Source organism: Phodopus roborovskii, unplaced genomic scaffold, assembly GCF_943737965.1.
Source record: "Phodopus roborovskii unplaced genomic scaffold, PHOROB, whole genome shotgun sequence".
NCBI lineage: Eukaryota > Metazoa > Chordata > Mammalia > Rodentia > Cricetidae > Phodopus > Phodopus roborovskii.
In genome coordinates, this window is record NW_026126517.1 from 41896630 (window position 1) to 41910199 (window position 13570).

The window sequence follows — 13570 nt, forward strand, 5'->3', positions numbered from 1 at the left end:
AGGCCGGGGAGGGGCTTCCGGGGGCCGGGGGCGGGGCCTGGGAGGAGTGCAGCGGCCCCCCAGTCCCCGCCTGCAGCGCAAGAAGGAGCGTGGCCGGGTGGGGATGCAGGGGCGGCGCCAGGGAGGATCCTGGGAGGGGCTGGTCTTGAGCTCCGGGAATGGACGGAAGAACCCGGGCGGAGCTGAAGAAGCAGGAAGAGGGCGGAGAGAGGTTTCCCGGACTCAAGCAGAGAGAGGGACTTGGGGGGGGGTACAGACTGGGGAGATGGGGGATAGGGAGGAGGAGGGGGTTTCCGGCCCAGAGGCTGAGGCGAGGGATGCAGGCGGGGCGGGGCAGGGCGGAGGAGGGGCGGGGGCGCGGCTGGCAGAGCAAGCCTGGGAGGCGGTGGGTGGTTGATGCTTTTGAGGTTGCCTAACCCAATGGGCCTGGGTTGCGGGACTGGATCCAGCTGGCAGGGCAGTTCAGAAATGAGTGCACAAAGAGGTCCCTACTCTTTCCGGGTTTTTTTGTTTTTGTTTTGCTGTTTCTGTTTCGTTCGAGGCAGTTTCTCTGTGTAACAGTCTTGGCTGTCCTGAAGGTCACACGGTAGACCATGCTGGCTTTGAACTCACAGAGATACCTCTGTCTCTCCCTCCCAAGTGCTGGGATTAAAGGCATGCGCCACCACCGACTGACTGGTTCCTCCTCTTTCCTCCCCAAAGTCTGAGTAGTGGCAATGGTTTCTAGCCTGTGAAACTTCTGGGTGGAGCTGGGCCATGAGCTTGGGGTTTATGACCAGAATCGGAGTCTGGACTCCTGTCCTTTATGGAGGTCTGCCTTTGGCTCTCTGAAATCCCAAACTCCCGTGCTCACCTCTCCCTCCTTCAACCCCTCATTGGTTCTCAAGTTACCTTTACTCCATCCAGCCTTGATCTGACCTTGCTGGAGAGTGGGGTGAAGAAACCAGAGAGAAAGCCTTTAAATTCTATCATGCACTTTCATTTTATATTGGAGAAACAGAGGCCTGGAGGGTGACTGCCACATCCAAACCTCCATCACCACACAACACACACACACACACACACACACACACACACACACACACACACACACGAACTTTCCTGGTCAGGTTGCCCCATGCTACAGCACCTAGAATTTTGTGCGTGGGATGGAGCAATGGTAACCTCCTTTGACTCTAGCTGCCATAGTCTCAGACAGTTAACCAAACTTCTCTTTCACTGCCCTCTGCTGGCCTTTGGGCTCCTGGGTCCTTTTCAGGTCTCCATGGAAGAGGATGGAGCACCCTGTTCACTCATTCCTGGGACTGGTTCTTACACCTAAAGGGTGGAGAGGACTAGTGAGATGACTCATTGGCTAGGAGCACTTGCTACTCTTCCAGAGGGCCCAGGCTTCATTCTCAGCACCCACATAGTGGCTCACAACTGTCTGCAACTCCAGTTCCAGGGGTGATCGGAGGCTCTCTTCTGGCCTCCGAAGACACCAGGCATGTTAAGTGGTGTACAGACATGCCTGCAAGTGAAACGCTCATACACATAAAATAATTCTTTTGAAGAATGAAGAAAACAATGTGTGAGGACCTCAGTGATGTAAGACAGCTTCCTCCAAGATTAAGACAATCTGTCCTGCATGAAGTTCCTTAAACAAGAAGGTAAATAACTCAAAATAACATCCCACTTATGCCATGTCTTTAATCTCAGCACTCCAGAGGAAGAGGCAGGCAGATCTCTGTGAGTTTGAGGCCAGCCTGGTCTACAGAGTGAGTTCCAGGACAGCCAGCCAAAGAAAGCTACACAGAGAAACCCTGTCTACAAACAAGTAGCTTGCTGTTACTTAGGGTCTATTAGTTTCCTCCCATCCTCATTCCTCATCCTGTGGTTAGGCTATCACTTCTACCCTGAATTACAGCAATAGTCCCATCTTTCACCCTTATAATAACCCATTCTCCAAATACATTTTGGAGGAAAATCAACTTTCAGTGGTAGGTGAGGAGGGCATCAAAGGTAAGGTGTAGGTTTTCAACTGGAGATGTAAATGTCAGTGCTACTTAATGAATGAAGACGAGAGAAAAGCAGGTGTGTTCTATGGTACTGCAGAAGACTAAAAGTTCTATTCTGGAGAATGTGAGTTTGACATACCTACTGGCATTTCAATATATCACAAAGCCGTGTGAAGAGAGGCAGGCCCAGGTAGTTATTGGTAATCAACAAATCATAATTAAGTCATTAAATTGAAGGAGACAAGGAGAGAGGTATGTATGTGGGAGAGGGAAGATGGGGGGCAGAGAGAGGCAAAGGCATTGTGGGGGAAGGAAGTGGGGAGGGAGCAGACACCTAGCAAGGTAAGGAAGCAGAAGGAGGTGAGGTCCTACTCTGTTTGGGGATTGTGTTTATGTGTGTGGGTGTGGGTGGGTCTTTTGCTTTTGAGACTGGGTCTCACACTGTAGCCTATGCTGGAGCTTCTACTTCAGCACCCCAAGTGCGATCAGAGGTGCGAGCCACTGTGCCTGGTTTGTGCTCTGGAAGCTGCAAAAATCATAAAAATCAATTCTCTTTCCTCGTTCATCTCTTCTAACCACATTTTTCTTTGCAAGCTTCGAATTAAAGGAGAGGGAAGGCAAAAACTTGGAGAGAAAGTATCCTAAGGTCTCGGAGGGGTGGGGCGGGGCTCTTTTTAGAATCACGTGATACTGCCCTTTGCTAAAGTTACAGTTGTTTCTTTAGAGTGGACTGGGACCTTGCCGTGGGAGAGAATGGGTAAAGCCTGGAAAGAGTTCTACAAGAGGAAATATTATAAGGGAGGAACCCCTCCCTCCAACTGTGTGCCTCCAACCCTGGATTTGGGTTTAGAGAAGGAAATTCAAAAGCAGCTTTGTGCCTCCCTCGAAACTGACCTCAGCAGTAGCGGCTAGCAGAGTATCGTGTATGCGCACTACAACCCAAAGCAGCAAAGAAGGAAGTTGAACCTCAGACGTGAGGACTCCCTCTGGCTCCGCCCCTCTGTGTCCCTCAATCAAGACCCAAATAACAGAACCACAGACAGAGCTAGGGCGGGCAAGAGGGCGGAGTTCAAGGAACGTTATTTCTTCAGAGTGGCCAAATGGAGCTCTGGGTTTCTTTTCACAGAGGACTCAATGTTGTTGCTTTTTAAAAAGTTAAGGTAGGGACAATGACTAACATGTTCAAATAATACTGAATAATACCTAGAATAGCCCAGATTTCCTTGCCCACGTGCTTATTTAAAAGAAATTGAAATATAAGTCAGAAAACTTAGATGCTTGGGCTGGAAAGATGGTGCTTATAAAAGACCTGGGTTCCATTCCAAGCACTCACAAAGTGGCTCAACCATCTGTGACCCCAGTTCCAGGGGGTGCAACGCCCTCTTCCAATCTTGTCGCCCTCTTCCAATCTTGTCAGACACATGATACACATTCATATCACATACAGGAAAACACACGCATAAAATAAAATGAATCAATCTAATAGTTAAAACAAAAGAACTCCAACCCCCCCCACACACACACACCACCACCACCACCACCACCAGTGACCCCAGCTCTTAGGAGGCATAGGCGGAATTGCTAGTGACAGACCAGCTGGGGCTGTATCATATATAGCATGTCTAGAACAGCCAGAACTGTACAGTAAGACCCTATTTCAGAACCCCAAAAGTAGCCTGGCAGTGGTGGTCCACACCTTTAATCCCATAACTCAGGAGGCAGAGGCAGGTGGATGTCTCTGAATTTGAGGTTAGCCTGGTCTACACAGAGAAACCCTGCTTCAAAAAACAATGACAGCAGCAGCAACAACCACAAAACACAAAAGAAAACAAAATAATGGGACTAGAGGTGTTTCTCACTGGTAGAGCACTGAACCAGCATGTTCGAGGCTCTAGCTTTTATCACCAGCACAACTAAATAGATACATAAAATAAGCTCTCAGCTGGGGGGAGGGGGTGATGTCACACACATTTAATTCCAGCACTTGGGAGGCAGAGGCAAGCCTCTGAATTTGAGGCCAGCCTGGTCTACAGAGAGAGTTCCAGGACTACCAGGGCTGTTACACAGAGAAACCCTGTCTCAAGAACAAAACAAAACAAAATTATAGTGTGTGTGTGTGTGTGTGTGTGTGTGTGTGTGAGAGAGAGAGAGAGAGAGAGAGAGAGAGAGAGAGAGAGAGAGAGAGAGAGAGTTGGTTCTCTGCATCAACCATATGGGATCAAATTCAGGTTGTCAGGTTTGGAGACAGATGCCTTAACCTGCTGAACCATCACTTGGGCCCTACTGTAAAATTCTTTAACTTTCTGCATGCATTTGCTTGAATGTTTTCATAATAAAATGTTGGGGTACCACGGTCTGAGGACAAAAGATTGTAAATTTTTGTATCAGTAGTACAACGTTTCTAGGTGAGATGGTGAAAAAGATTTTTTTAATTTTTAACACACACACATACACACACACGAGTGTTTTGCCTACATGCTGTATGTGCACCAGAAGGTGTTGGATCCCTTGGGACAGAAGGTTGTGAGCTACTATATAAATGCTGAGAACAAGTGCTTTTAACCTCTTAGCCATTTCTCCAGTTCTAATGAAAAAGTTTTGAGGGTTGGAGAGATGGCTCAACAGTAAAGAGCACATATCGGTCTTGTAGAGGTACAATTCAACCACCATAACCATATGGTGGCTCACCACCACCAGTTTCAAGGTATTCAGCAGGCAACACATTCATACAAATAAAAAAAAATTTTTTTTTTGTTTTTAGAAACAAGGTTTCTCTGTTTAGCTTTGGAACCAAGTTGTAAAATAATTCTTAAAGATGAAGAAGGTTTTAATATAGAATGTAACTATGGTTGTATGTATCATGGTGATAGATGCATGGAATCACATTTAGATGGGAGCAGAAAGATTAGCAACTCAGTCTCATGGCCCTGCAAGTACCAATTTTGAGAAGTTTGAGGTCAGCCTTAGATACAGATATCCTGAAGCGGGGTGGGGAAGGGGGGAAGAGAGAGGGGGGGAGAGAAAGGAGGGAGGGAGGGAAAGAAAAGAAAAAGAAAAAAGAAAGGCAATTTAATCTGTAGTGCTTATCGTTATCTGTAAAATAATGTGATTCGACTCACCCGGAAGATCCCTTCCAACTTGAGTGAGGGGAAAATAATAATTAAAAGTAAGTTTTCAAAGCAGGATTGTGTCAGGCGCTTGGAGTCACAGCTCCTTAATGAGTTGAAGAAGGAGGATCCATTGAGGCCTGGAATTCAAGACTAGCCTACACAATGTAGCAAGACCCTCCAACTGGAAAAGATTAAGTTCTCTGAGCACAAGCGAGAAGTAATAATTCCCTGAAGACAGGACTCGCTTGCTACCCTCTGGACACCTGACAGTTAAGGGGGAAAAGACAAGTGTATACAATCATTCTTACGAGCAGAGAAGGGTGAAAAGAATTAGGGCACAGGGAAGCAGACTTGGCTGGCAAGTGGAATGGCCTGCCCAGAAGATGACAATGCTTCTGTGGGTGGGGACAGGGTGTGCAAAGGACAAGGGAGATTTTCCCTATGGCCAAGCACAGCTAGGGGGACAAAAAATAGAAGGGTTCCCAAATCTTTAGAGCCGCTTTGGGTGACAGTACACCACGAAGCCGCTTCCCTACCCCACCACGCCCACTCGTGTAACTCCAAAACGCACGCTCCTCCAAGCGATAAGCCTGGTTCTGGGGACTGACTGTACAAAGCAGTCCTCAGGGCTGAAAGCCAACGAAAGGTCCGCCTATGGCCACGCCCCCAGCCCTGATTGGCTAGAAAATTTAAAGACCAGGCCGGCGATAGGATGATTTTTCTTTTTCTAGTATTTGAATGTTCTTAGTGCTGTAGCTTTGCTGCCGGCCGGTTCTGATCGACTTTTTCATCCGAAAGCAATAAGTGAGTTGGATCCCTAAGGTGGGAGGCAAAGAACGTGATTATTTTAGGGATATCCTCCGGGAGAGATACAGATGAGTGGGTCAGACGGAGGGACAATGGATTACTGGGCTCGGAGGTTTCATAAATTCCCTAGCTAAGAATTCACCCTTTCCAGAGCACGGGAATCACTCTGACCCTGACACCTACTAATTGGTTTATGAAGGGGATGTGCCTGTCTCTGCCTATTTCCACTTACAACCAGTTTCCTTCCCATCGTCCAATATGTGATTAATCTGCTTCCTTACGGTCCCTGGCGTGTCCGGTACTGGCCTGGGTCGGGTCTCCTCGAGCAGGCTTCTTCTCTGAGCAGAAATGACTTTCTCATGTGGCCATTGTAGGACAACTGAGGCTCGCCAGCCCCAAGTGCATTTGATGCCACCTTCCACCGCCCCGGGAACTGCGGCAGAGGACATTTCTAGAGTGTTTACTCCTCGCTCCTGAGTGCTTGTGATATCTTGGTGGCTCCTTCTGTTACCAGTGACAACCTCCTTGACCCTAAGTGTTCTGGACAAGTTTTATTCGTCACAGCATCCATACCACCTATAACATCTCGGTTTTCCGTGACTTGTATGCTCCGGTCTCTGCAAACCTGCAGAGGCACTGGAGATGCTTTCTAGCACTCAGGCGGCGACAGGTGAATGTGACGACGCGGAGCTGCGGTGCCGGGTGGCCGTGGAGGAGCTGAGTCCTGGAGGGCAGCCTCGTAAGCGCCAGGCCCTGCGCACTGCTGAGCTGAGCCTAGGTCGAAACGAACGCCGAGAGTTAATGCTGCGGCTCCAGGCCCCGGGACCTGCAGGGCGGCCACGCTGCTTCCCGCTGCGCGCCGTGCGCCTCTTCACCCGCTTTGCTGCGGCAGGGCGCAGCACGCTGCGGCTCCCGCTCGATGGCGTCCCCCGGACTGGCTCCGTGCAGCTGCTGCTCTCCGACTGTCCCCCGGAGCGCCTGCGCCGCTTCCTGCGCACGCTGCGCCTGAAGCTGGAGGCGGCCCCCGGGCCAGGACCCGCCTCTGCCCGCGCGCAACTGCTTGGCCCACGACCCCGAGACTTTGTTACCATCAGTCCAGTGCAACCAGAGGAACTGCGGCGTGCTGTGGCCTCCCGGGCTCCAGATACCGCCCTGGAGAAGCGGCCAACGGAATCAAAGCCTAGTACGGTGAGGACCAGAAAGAGAGTGGGTGTGCTACTATTGAGAATGGAAGAGACCCAGGAGGCCCAAGGTTGGGGAAAGATGGTTGGCAATACTAAGGGGACCGATGGTGATCTGAAATGCCCGTCGTATAGCAGCTGAGTATGATGACAGGGATATAGAAACCATCCACGCTTCCCTGCCAGTAATCCCCGAGAGTGTGATAAACTGAGAACTGGGAAACTGGGGTCCGGGTCACATTCAAAGAGAAATCACCAGAGACTAGGCAAGGAAATTTAATAAGGAGAAACAGATTATCACATCCCCCAAAGAGAGGCGCTTTTGGAAAAATAGAAAGGGAGCCGGTCAGGGACAGGTAATCAATCGTCCCATCACCAGAGGAGAAAAACATCAGTTAGATCTGACTGAGCTTTTAGATTCGACTAGGTATGGTCACCAATCTTAAGATGCCTGGCACCGAAAGGGTAAAAAGCCAGAGGTGCAGGCTATAGTATTTGTTGGGACCAACTCCAGATGAACCAGACCTTCTCAAAGTTCCAAGTGAAGTCAACAGCAAGGCAAAGGACTGTCTGTCTTGCAATGCACACAGACCAAACAGCATGGCAGGAGGTTCTGAGATAGCCCTGTTCCTCCCAGGAAGCTCCAAGGTGGCCCCTGCCTGTGAAGAAGCTGAGCATGCATTCCACCAAACCAAAGCTTTCTGAGGAGCAGGCTGCTGTCCTGAGGCTGGTCCTGAAAGGCCAGAGCATCTTCTTTACTGGGAGTGCAGGTAATAGAGACAGAATGGGGTGGAGGTTGCAGGTAGCCCTAGGGTAGCATGGAGGAGTGGGCAACTCTGACTTTGCCTACTGCCCAGGGACAGGAAAGTCCTATTTGCTGAAGCATATCCTGGGCTCCCTGCCCCCGACTGGCACTGTGGCCACTGCCAGCACTGGGGTGGCAGCGTGCCACATTGGAGGAACCACACTTCATTCCTTTGCAGGTGAGTGTGAGCCTACAGGAAAGGAGGGGGAGATCAGGGAGCTGGGGTTTCAGCATACACTGAAGAGTGTCACTCATAGGCATCGGCTCAGGCCAGGCTCCCCTGGACCAGTGTGTGGCCCTGGCCCATCGCCCAGGTGTCCGGCAGGGCTGGCTGAACTGCCAACGTTTGGTCATTGATGAGATCTCCATGGTAGAGGCAGACTTGTTTGACAAGTTGGAAGCTGTGGCGAGGTCAGTATTTACAGCAAGGGTAGTCCCTGGGGTTTGAATCTGGTGATGTCCCCAAGGAGCCTGCCCACCCAGCCTCTCTATATCCTTCTTCAATCCTCCAGAGCTGTCCGGCAACAGAAGAAGCCATTTGGAGGGATCCAGCTCATCATCTGTGGAGACTTCCTACAGTTGCCACCAGTGACCAAAGGCTCCCAGAACCCTCAATTCTGCTTCCAGGTACTGGTCATACCTTTGCCCTACCTGTGCTTTTGAGGTAGTTACACCCTGACTCTGACCCTGTCCTTCTGGGGTAGTCTTCTCTGCTGCCTGACTTAACCTCTACCCTTCCCCACCAGGCCAAGAGCTGGAGAAAGTGTGTGCCTGTGACTCTGGAGCTGACTGAGGTTTGGAGACAGGCAGATCAGACCTTTATCTCTCTGCTGCAAGCTGTGAGGTTGGGCAGGTGAGTACTGGAAAAGGGGCCATAGGATGAGAATGCAAGGATGGGTCTATATTTGTTTGAGGGTGGTAGGCCTCATGTAGCCTAGGCTGGTCTAGAAGTTGCTATGTGGCCAAGGATGACCTTGAACTACTGATTCTCTTGCCTCTACCCCCTCGGTCCTAGGAGTCACAGGCTTTGGTAACCACACCTGATCCAGGGAAGTGCTGGGGAGCAAGCAGTCGATACAGGAAAACAAGGCTTGGACAGGACACTGAACAACTTAGGATATAACATAGTCAAGAATGTTATGGCATTGGGCACTATAGCACACAACACACAGGATGCAAGAGACTGAGGTAGCACAGTGAGTGAGTTTGGGGCCAGCCTGGGCTGTTTAGGGAGACATTACCAAAAAACAAACAAACAAACAAAAAACCTACCACCTATACCATACATAGAAATATAGGCTAGCAGGCTGAGGAGATGATTCAGTCCATAAAATGCTTGCTACACAAGCATTTAGACCTGAGTGGATCCTCCAGTGCCTATGTAAAAAGTTGGGGATGACAGCACATGCCTGTAAATCCCTGTGCCAGGGAATGTCAAAACAGGAGAATTCCTGAGTTTGCTGGCCTGGTGAGTAAGCTCTAGGTTCAGTGAGAGATCTGTCTCAACAAACAAAGAAATAAAAAAGATAAAAACCTCTGGGCATAGTGATGCACACCTTCAATCCTAGTACTCAGGAGGCAGAGGCAGGCCTCTGTGATTTCAAAGCCAGCCTGGTCTATAAAGTGAGTTCCAAGACAGATAGAGCTACATAGTGAGATCTTGTCTCATGGGAGGGGGAAAAAATGCTAAAAGTAAAACATTTACTTCCAGCCTGTAGAAGTGCAAACACTCTTCCACACACACATATACACACTAATGTTAGCTCAAAAAAAGAGAAAAAAAGAAAAGAAAAGAAAAGAAAAAGAAAACATACTCAGGTTAACTATTTTAGCCAAGGCAGTAGGCAAGTGGCTAGAAGAAGATTGTACCCTAAAGGCCAGTCTGATGATAGGATAGACAGTATTACAGAGTATCAACACTAGTGTCTTGTTCCAGGCCTACAAATCTCTGGCCCAAGCTCACTCATGATATCCTGCCTCTTTATGAGCTCTGTGGGTTCAGAAGTGGCCAGTTCCTCTCAGGGCAGACACAGGAGTAGCTCTACCTGTATTCAGAATCCAGTACCCTTATCCCCATGCGCACTGTCCACATTTGAGGGACCAGTAGTCTGGCTGGGGGTTGGGTAGCAGCAAACCCTGTCCTGGTGCCCATTTTGGGTCCCAAGGCTTGGCCAGGGGATCTCTGGTCTGACAGTGCAGCCCCCACAGATGTTCAGATGAAGTGACCCGCCAGCTCAGGGCCACAGCTGCCCATAAAGTGGGAAGAGATGGAATTGTGGCCACGAGACTCTGCACCCATCAGGATGATGTGGCCCTTACCAATGAGAAGCGGCTGAAGGAGCTGCCAGGTAAATAGAATGCTTGGGCCTGTAGAAACCAGCTGGTAGGGGTCGTCAAAACAGGTATGACACTCACCCCATCACATCCCCAGAAAACGGCCCAAGTCCTATGTGCATTTACAGATGAAACTAAGAACTGAGTTCAGGCTGTGGTGAGCTGATTCCAAGGCCCCAGCTGAGCTGTCCCCAGCCCATTCCCCACAACCATGTTGATCTAATACAGTTTTGGAAGCTGAGTCACAAGTCAATAATATATAACCTGTTTTCCCAATTCTCCTTTTTCAGGCGAGGTGCACAGCTTTGAGGCTATAGACAGTGACCCTGAGCTAGCCCGGACCTTGGATGCCCAGTGTCCTGTTAGCCGTGTCCTTCAGTTAAAGCTTGGGGCTCAGGTGAGTAAAAAACAGGGGTGGGGTGGGGGATGGATTATTAGCACTCTACCAAGGCCACTTGAGAGTTGATACTGTGACCAATTTCCCCTACGTTTCTGTCTTCAGCTTTCCCCTTCTCTCTTCATCAAGAGTCCTGTCAAGCAAAGCCACTTTGGGCAAGTCTCTTTCCCTTACTGAAACTCAGTTCCCAGGTGGAATGTCTCCCATGGTGGTCTATAGCAGCATACCTTACAGATGGGCAGGTTCTGACTCCTGTTTTATGGGATGGGCAAGACTGGTAGATTTTCCTCAGAGTCCATTGTGCACATATGGGAAATGCAAGCATTATGACTGAAACAGAGGTGGCAGGAGCTGGTGTCATTCCTCAAGATTTATGGTCTTCTTAGCAGATAGAATCCTCCCCTGCCGCCTGTTTTTGGAAACAGGATAACCATGTAACTCAGCTGGCCTGGAACTTGTTATGGTGACCAGGGTGACCTTGAACTCATAGAGATCCTTCTGTCTCTGCTTCCTGAGTGCTAGAATTAAAGGTGTGCATCACCACACCCAGATAGATCTAACTTCTCAAAGTCCTGTGATGCAGGTTACCCTCCATGCTTTACCTTCTTTCCAGGCAATTTTATTAATAGTAAGCCCTTTTGACACTAGATAAGGCCAAGATATTTCCAGAAAAACAAGGCAGCTTGTCCTAGAGGTCACAGTCAGTTAGTGGCCATGCTAAGAATTGGTACTCAAGGCAGGCAGTGGTGGCACATGCCTTTAATCCTAGCACTTGGGAGGCACAAACAGGAGGATCTATGTGAGCTAGAGGCCAGCCTGGTCTACAGAACAAGTTCTAGGACAGGTTCCAAAGCTACAGAGAAACTGTCTCAAAAAACAAGCAAACAATAAAACAGGGACTCAACTCTATGATAACACCTACCTTCTCTCTGAACCCTAACTGCCAGAAAGGAGTCAGGAAAGGGAGGGCCCTTTCCATCCTGGTACTTCCTTCTCCACAGGTCATGCTGGTAAAGAACTTGTCATTGTCTCGGGGCCTGGTGAACGGAGCCCGCGGAGTGGTAGTTGGGTTTGAGTCAGAAGGGAGAGGTAAGTGATGATGGAGGGGGCCATACTTCTTGGGTTTATTTCATAGCAGGACAAGCCATAGAGTGGCTAAAAGGTGGGATTTCTCCATGTCTTCTTCAGGGCTTCCCCAAGTACGGTTTCTGTGTGGTGTCACTGAGGTCATCCGCACTGACCGCTGGACGGTACAGGTCACTGGAGGTCAGTTTCTCAGCCGGCAGCAGCTTCCCCTACAGCTGGCATGGGCAATGTCCATTCACAAAAGTCAGGTGAGTACCCAGTGCAGGGGTGGGCAAAATAGGGCAGAGAGTGGGCAGGATATGCTGGGACATTTTGGAATATGTCTTAAAGGCTTTAGGGGGACTGAATAGCCCTTGGATGGAATATTCCAGATCAGAAGCAAAATAAACCTACCAGGCTTCCTTCCATCCTTTTCCCCTCTTTCCTTGGGGTCTTATGTAGGCCTGGCTAGTCTCAAACTCATGTAGCTATAGAGGATATTGAATTTCTGATCTTCCTACTTTAGTGTCCTGAACGCTGGCTTTACAAGTGCACCCCTTTGTGCCCAGTTTATATGGGTGCCAGGGATTGAACCCAGCCTTCATGCATGATACCAGCTGAGCCACATCCCCAGCCCTAAGTCTTTCTTTAGTGCACTTCCTAGTCTACATTCCCCATTTCTAGGCACTCCTCTGCCATTTCCTGGCCATAACCAGAATAGGTTAATCCCTATAACAACCAAATGAAGTATAGATACAGCTGTATTAGTTGTTATACAGGGCAGAAAACCAAGATGCTAAAAAACAAAACAAAACAAAAATAAAACTATCCAGGCCATACAGCTAGTGGAGAGGCTGAGTTTAGCTCTGTACAGATTTAGCTCTGCACCTGTCTGACCATTGCTAGAGCTCTTTGTCACACCCTGTCCCTCAACTCTTACCTTGGGTTCCTGTCCCCTGGTTCCCCCACCTGGATTCTGGATGGACTGATGAAAATCATTCAAATGCAAGGGACATCAGGCTAAGTTGGCTTTAACTGTCTCTCCATCATCCAGGGCATGTCTCTGGACTGTGTGGAGATCTCTCTGGGCCGTGTTTTTGCCAGTGGTCAAGCCTATGTGGCCCTCTCCCGGGCCCGCAGCCTCCAAGGCCTACGTGTACTAGACTTTGACCCCATGGTGGTTCGCTGTGACTCCCGAGTGTTACACTTCTATGCTACCCTGAAGCAGGGCAGGGGCCTCAGTCTGGTAAGGAGTCACCTAAAGATGGGTCTTCTGGGTGTGGGCAGGCTTAGGACAAAGGGAAGGCCAGTAGGTAGAGTCCTAAGGCAGCAAATCTTTCTGACTCCTCTGGGGTGGAGGCAGAAAGAGGTGTTGGTCCTCAGGCTGTGGCCCTGGGGATGCACAAAAACCTGTGACTGCCTTTCTGGTTCTGACCTAGGAGTCCCAAGATGACGAGGAGGCAAACTCAGATCTGGAGAACATGGACCCAAACCTCTGACTCAGCTGACAGAGACGACAAACAGTGGGAATACCAAACTTCCGGCTTCTTCATGGGTCAAGGCCCTAGGGAATAACTGGGGGAGGGGCCTGTGTTTCTCTCTCATTTAGCCTTCTGGTGGGGTTAAGGACATGGCTTCCTATCTATTTTACCAGCTTTGTCTCAGTGTCACCCCTTTCCCTGGAGGAACTACTTGCAGGGTTGGAAGGTGGAAATGGTGACTGTTACAGAGGACAAAGTTCTCTGCAAGGGCTGGACACATAGCCCCAGAGCCCTGAGCTGCAGACTGGAGAGGAAGTGCAAACCCCACAGGCAGGGCCTGTCTCACTACATTTATTTATTTATTTATTTATTTCGTGTACGTGTGATGATCGG

At 49.5% G+C, this 13570-nt stretch overlaps 1 protein-coding gene across 1 annotated transcript; it reads left to right on the plus strand.

The window, feature by feature from the left end:
• The first annotated feature begins 6523 nt into the window (after window positions 1–6523).
• Pif1 (PIF1 5'-to-3' DNA helicase) lies at window positions 6524–13251 on the plus strand. The gene is made up of 12 exons (XM_051197788.1): window positions 6524–7102; window positions 7733–7865; window positions 7953–8078; window positions 8158–8311; window positions 8413–8527; window positions 8647–8753; window positions 10109–10248; window positions 10525–10631; window positions 11633–11720; window positions 11820–11965; window positions 12751–12942; window positions 13136–13251. The coding sequence occupies exons 1-12, from the start codon at window positions 6557–6559 to the stop codon at window positions 13193–13195; spliced, it is 1914 nt and encodes a 637-aa protein (XP_051053745.1). The 5' UTR covers window positions 6524–6556; the 3' UTR covers window positions 13196–13251.
• Window positions 13252–13570: the final 319 nt, after the last annotated feature.

Excerpts from the sequence above, each read along its gene's own strand:
- Pif1 (XM_051197788.1), top strand. The coding sequence starts at position 6,557 with ATGCTTTCTAGCACTCAGGCGGCGACAGGTGAATGTGACGACGCGGAG. Across the intron at positions 7,866-7,952 it reads CTTCTTTACTGGGAGTGCAG|GGACAGGAAAGTCCTATTTG; the intron begins GTAATAGAGACA and ends CCTACTGCCCAG. Across the intron at positions 12,943-13,135 it reads AGGGCAGGGGCCTCAGTCTG|GAGTCCCAAGATGACGAGGA; the intron begins GTAAGGAGTCAC and ends GTTCTGACCTAG.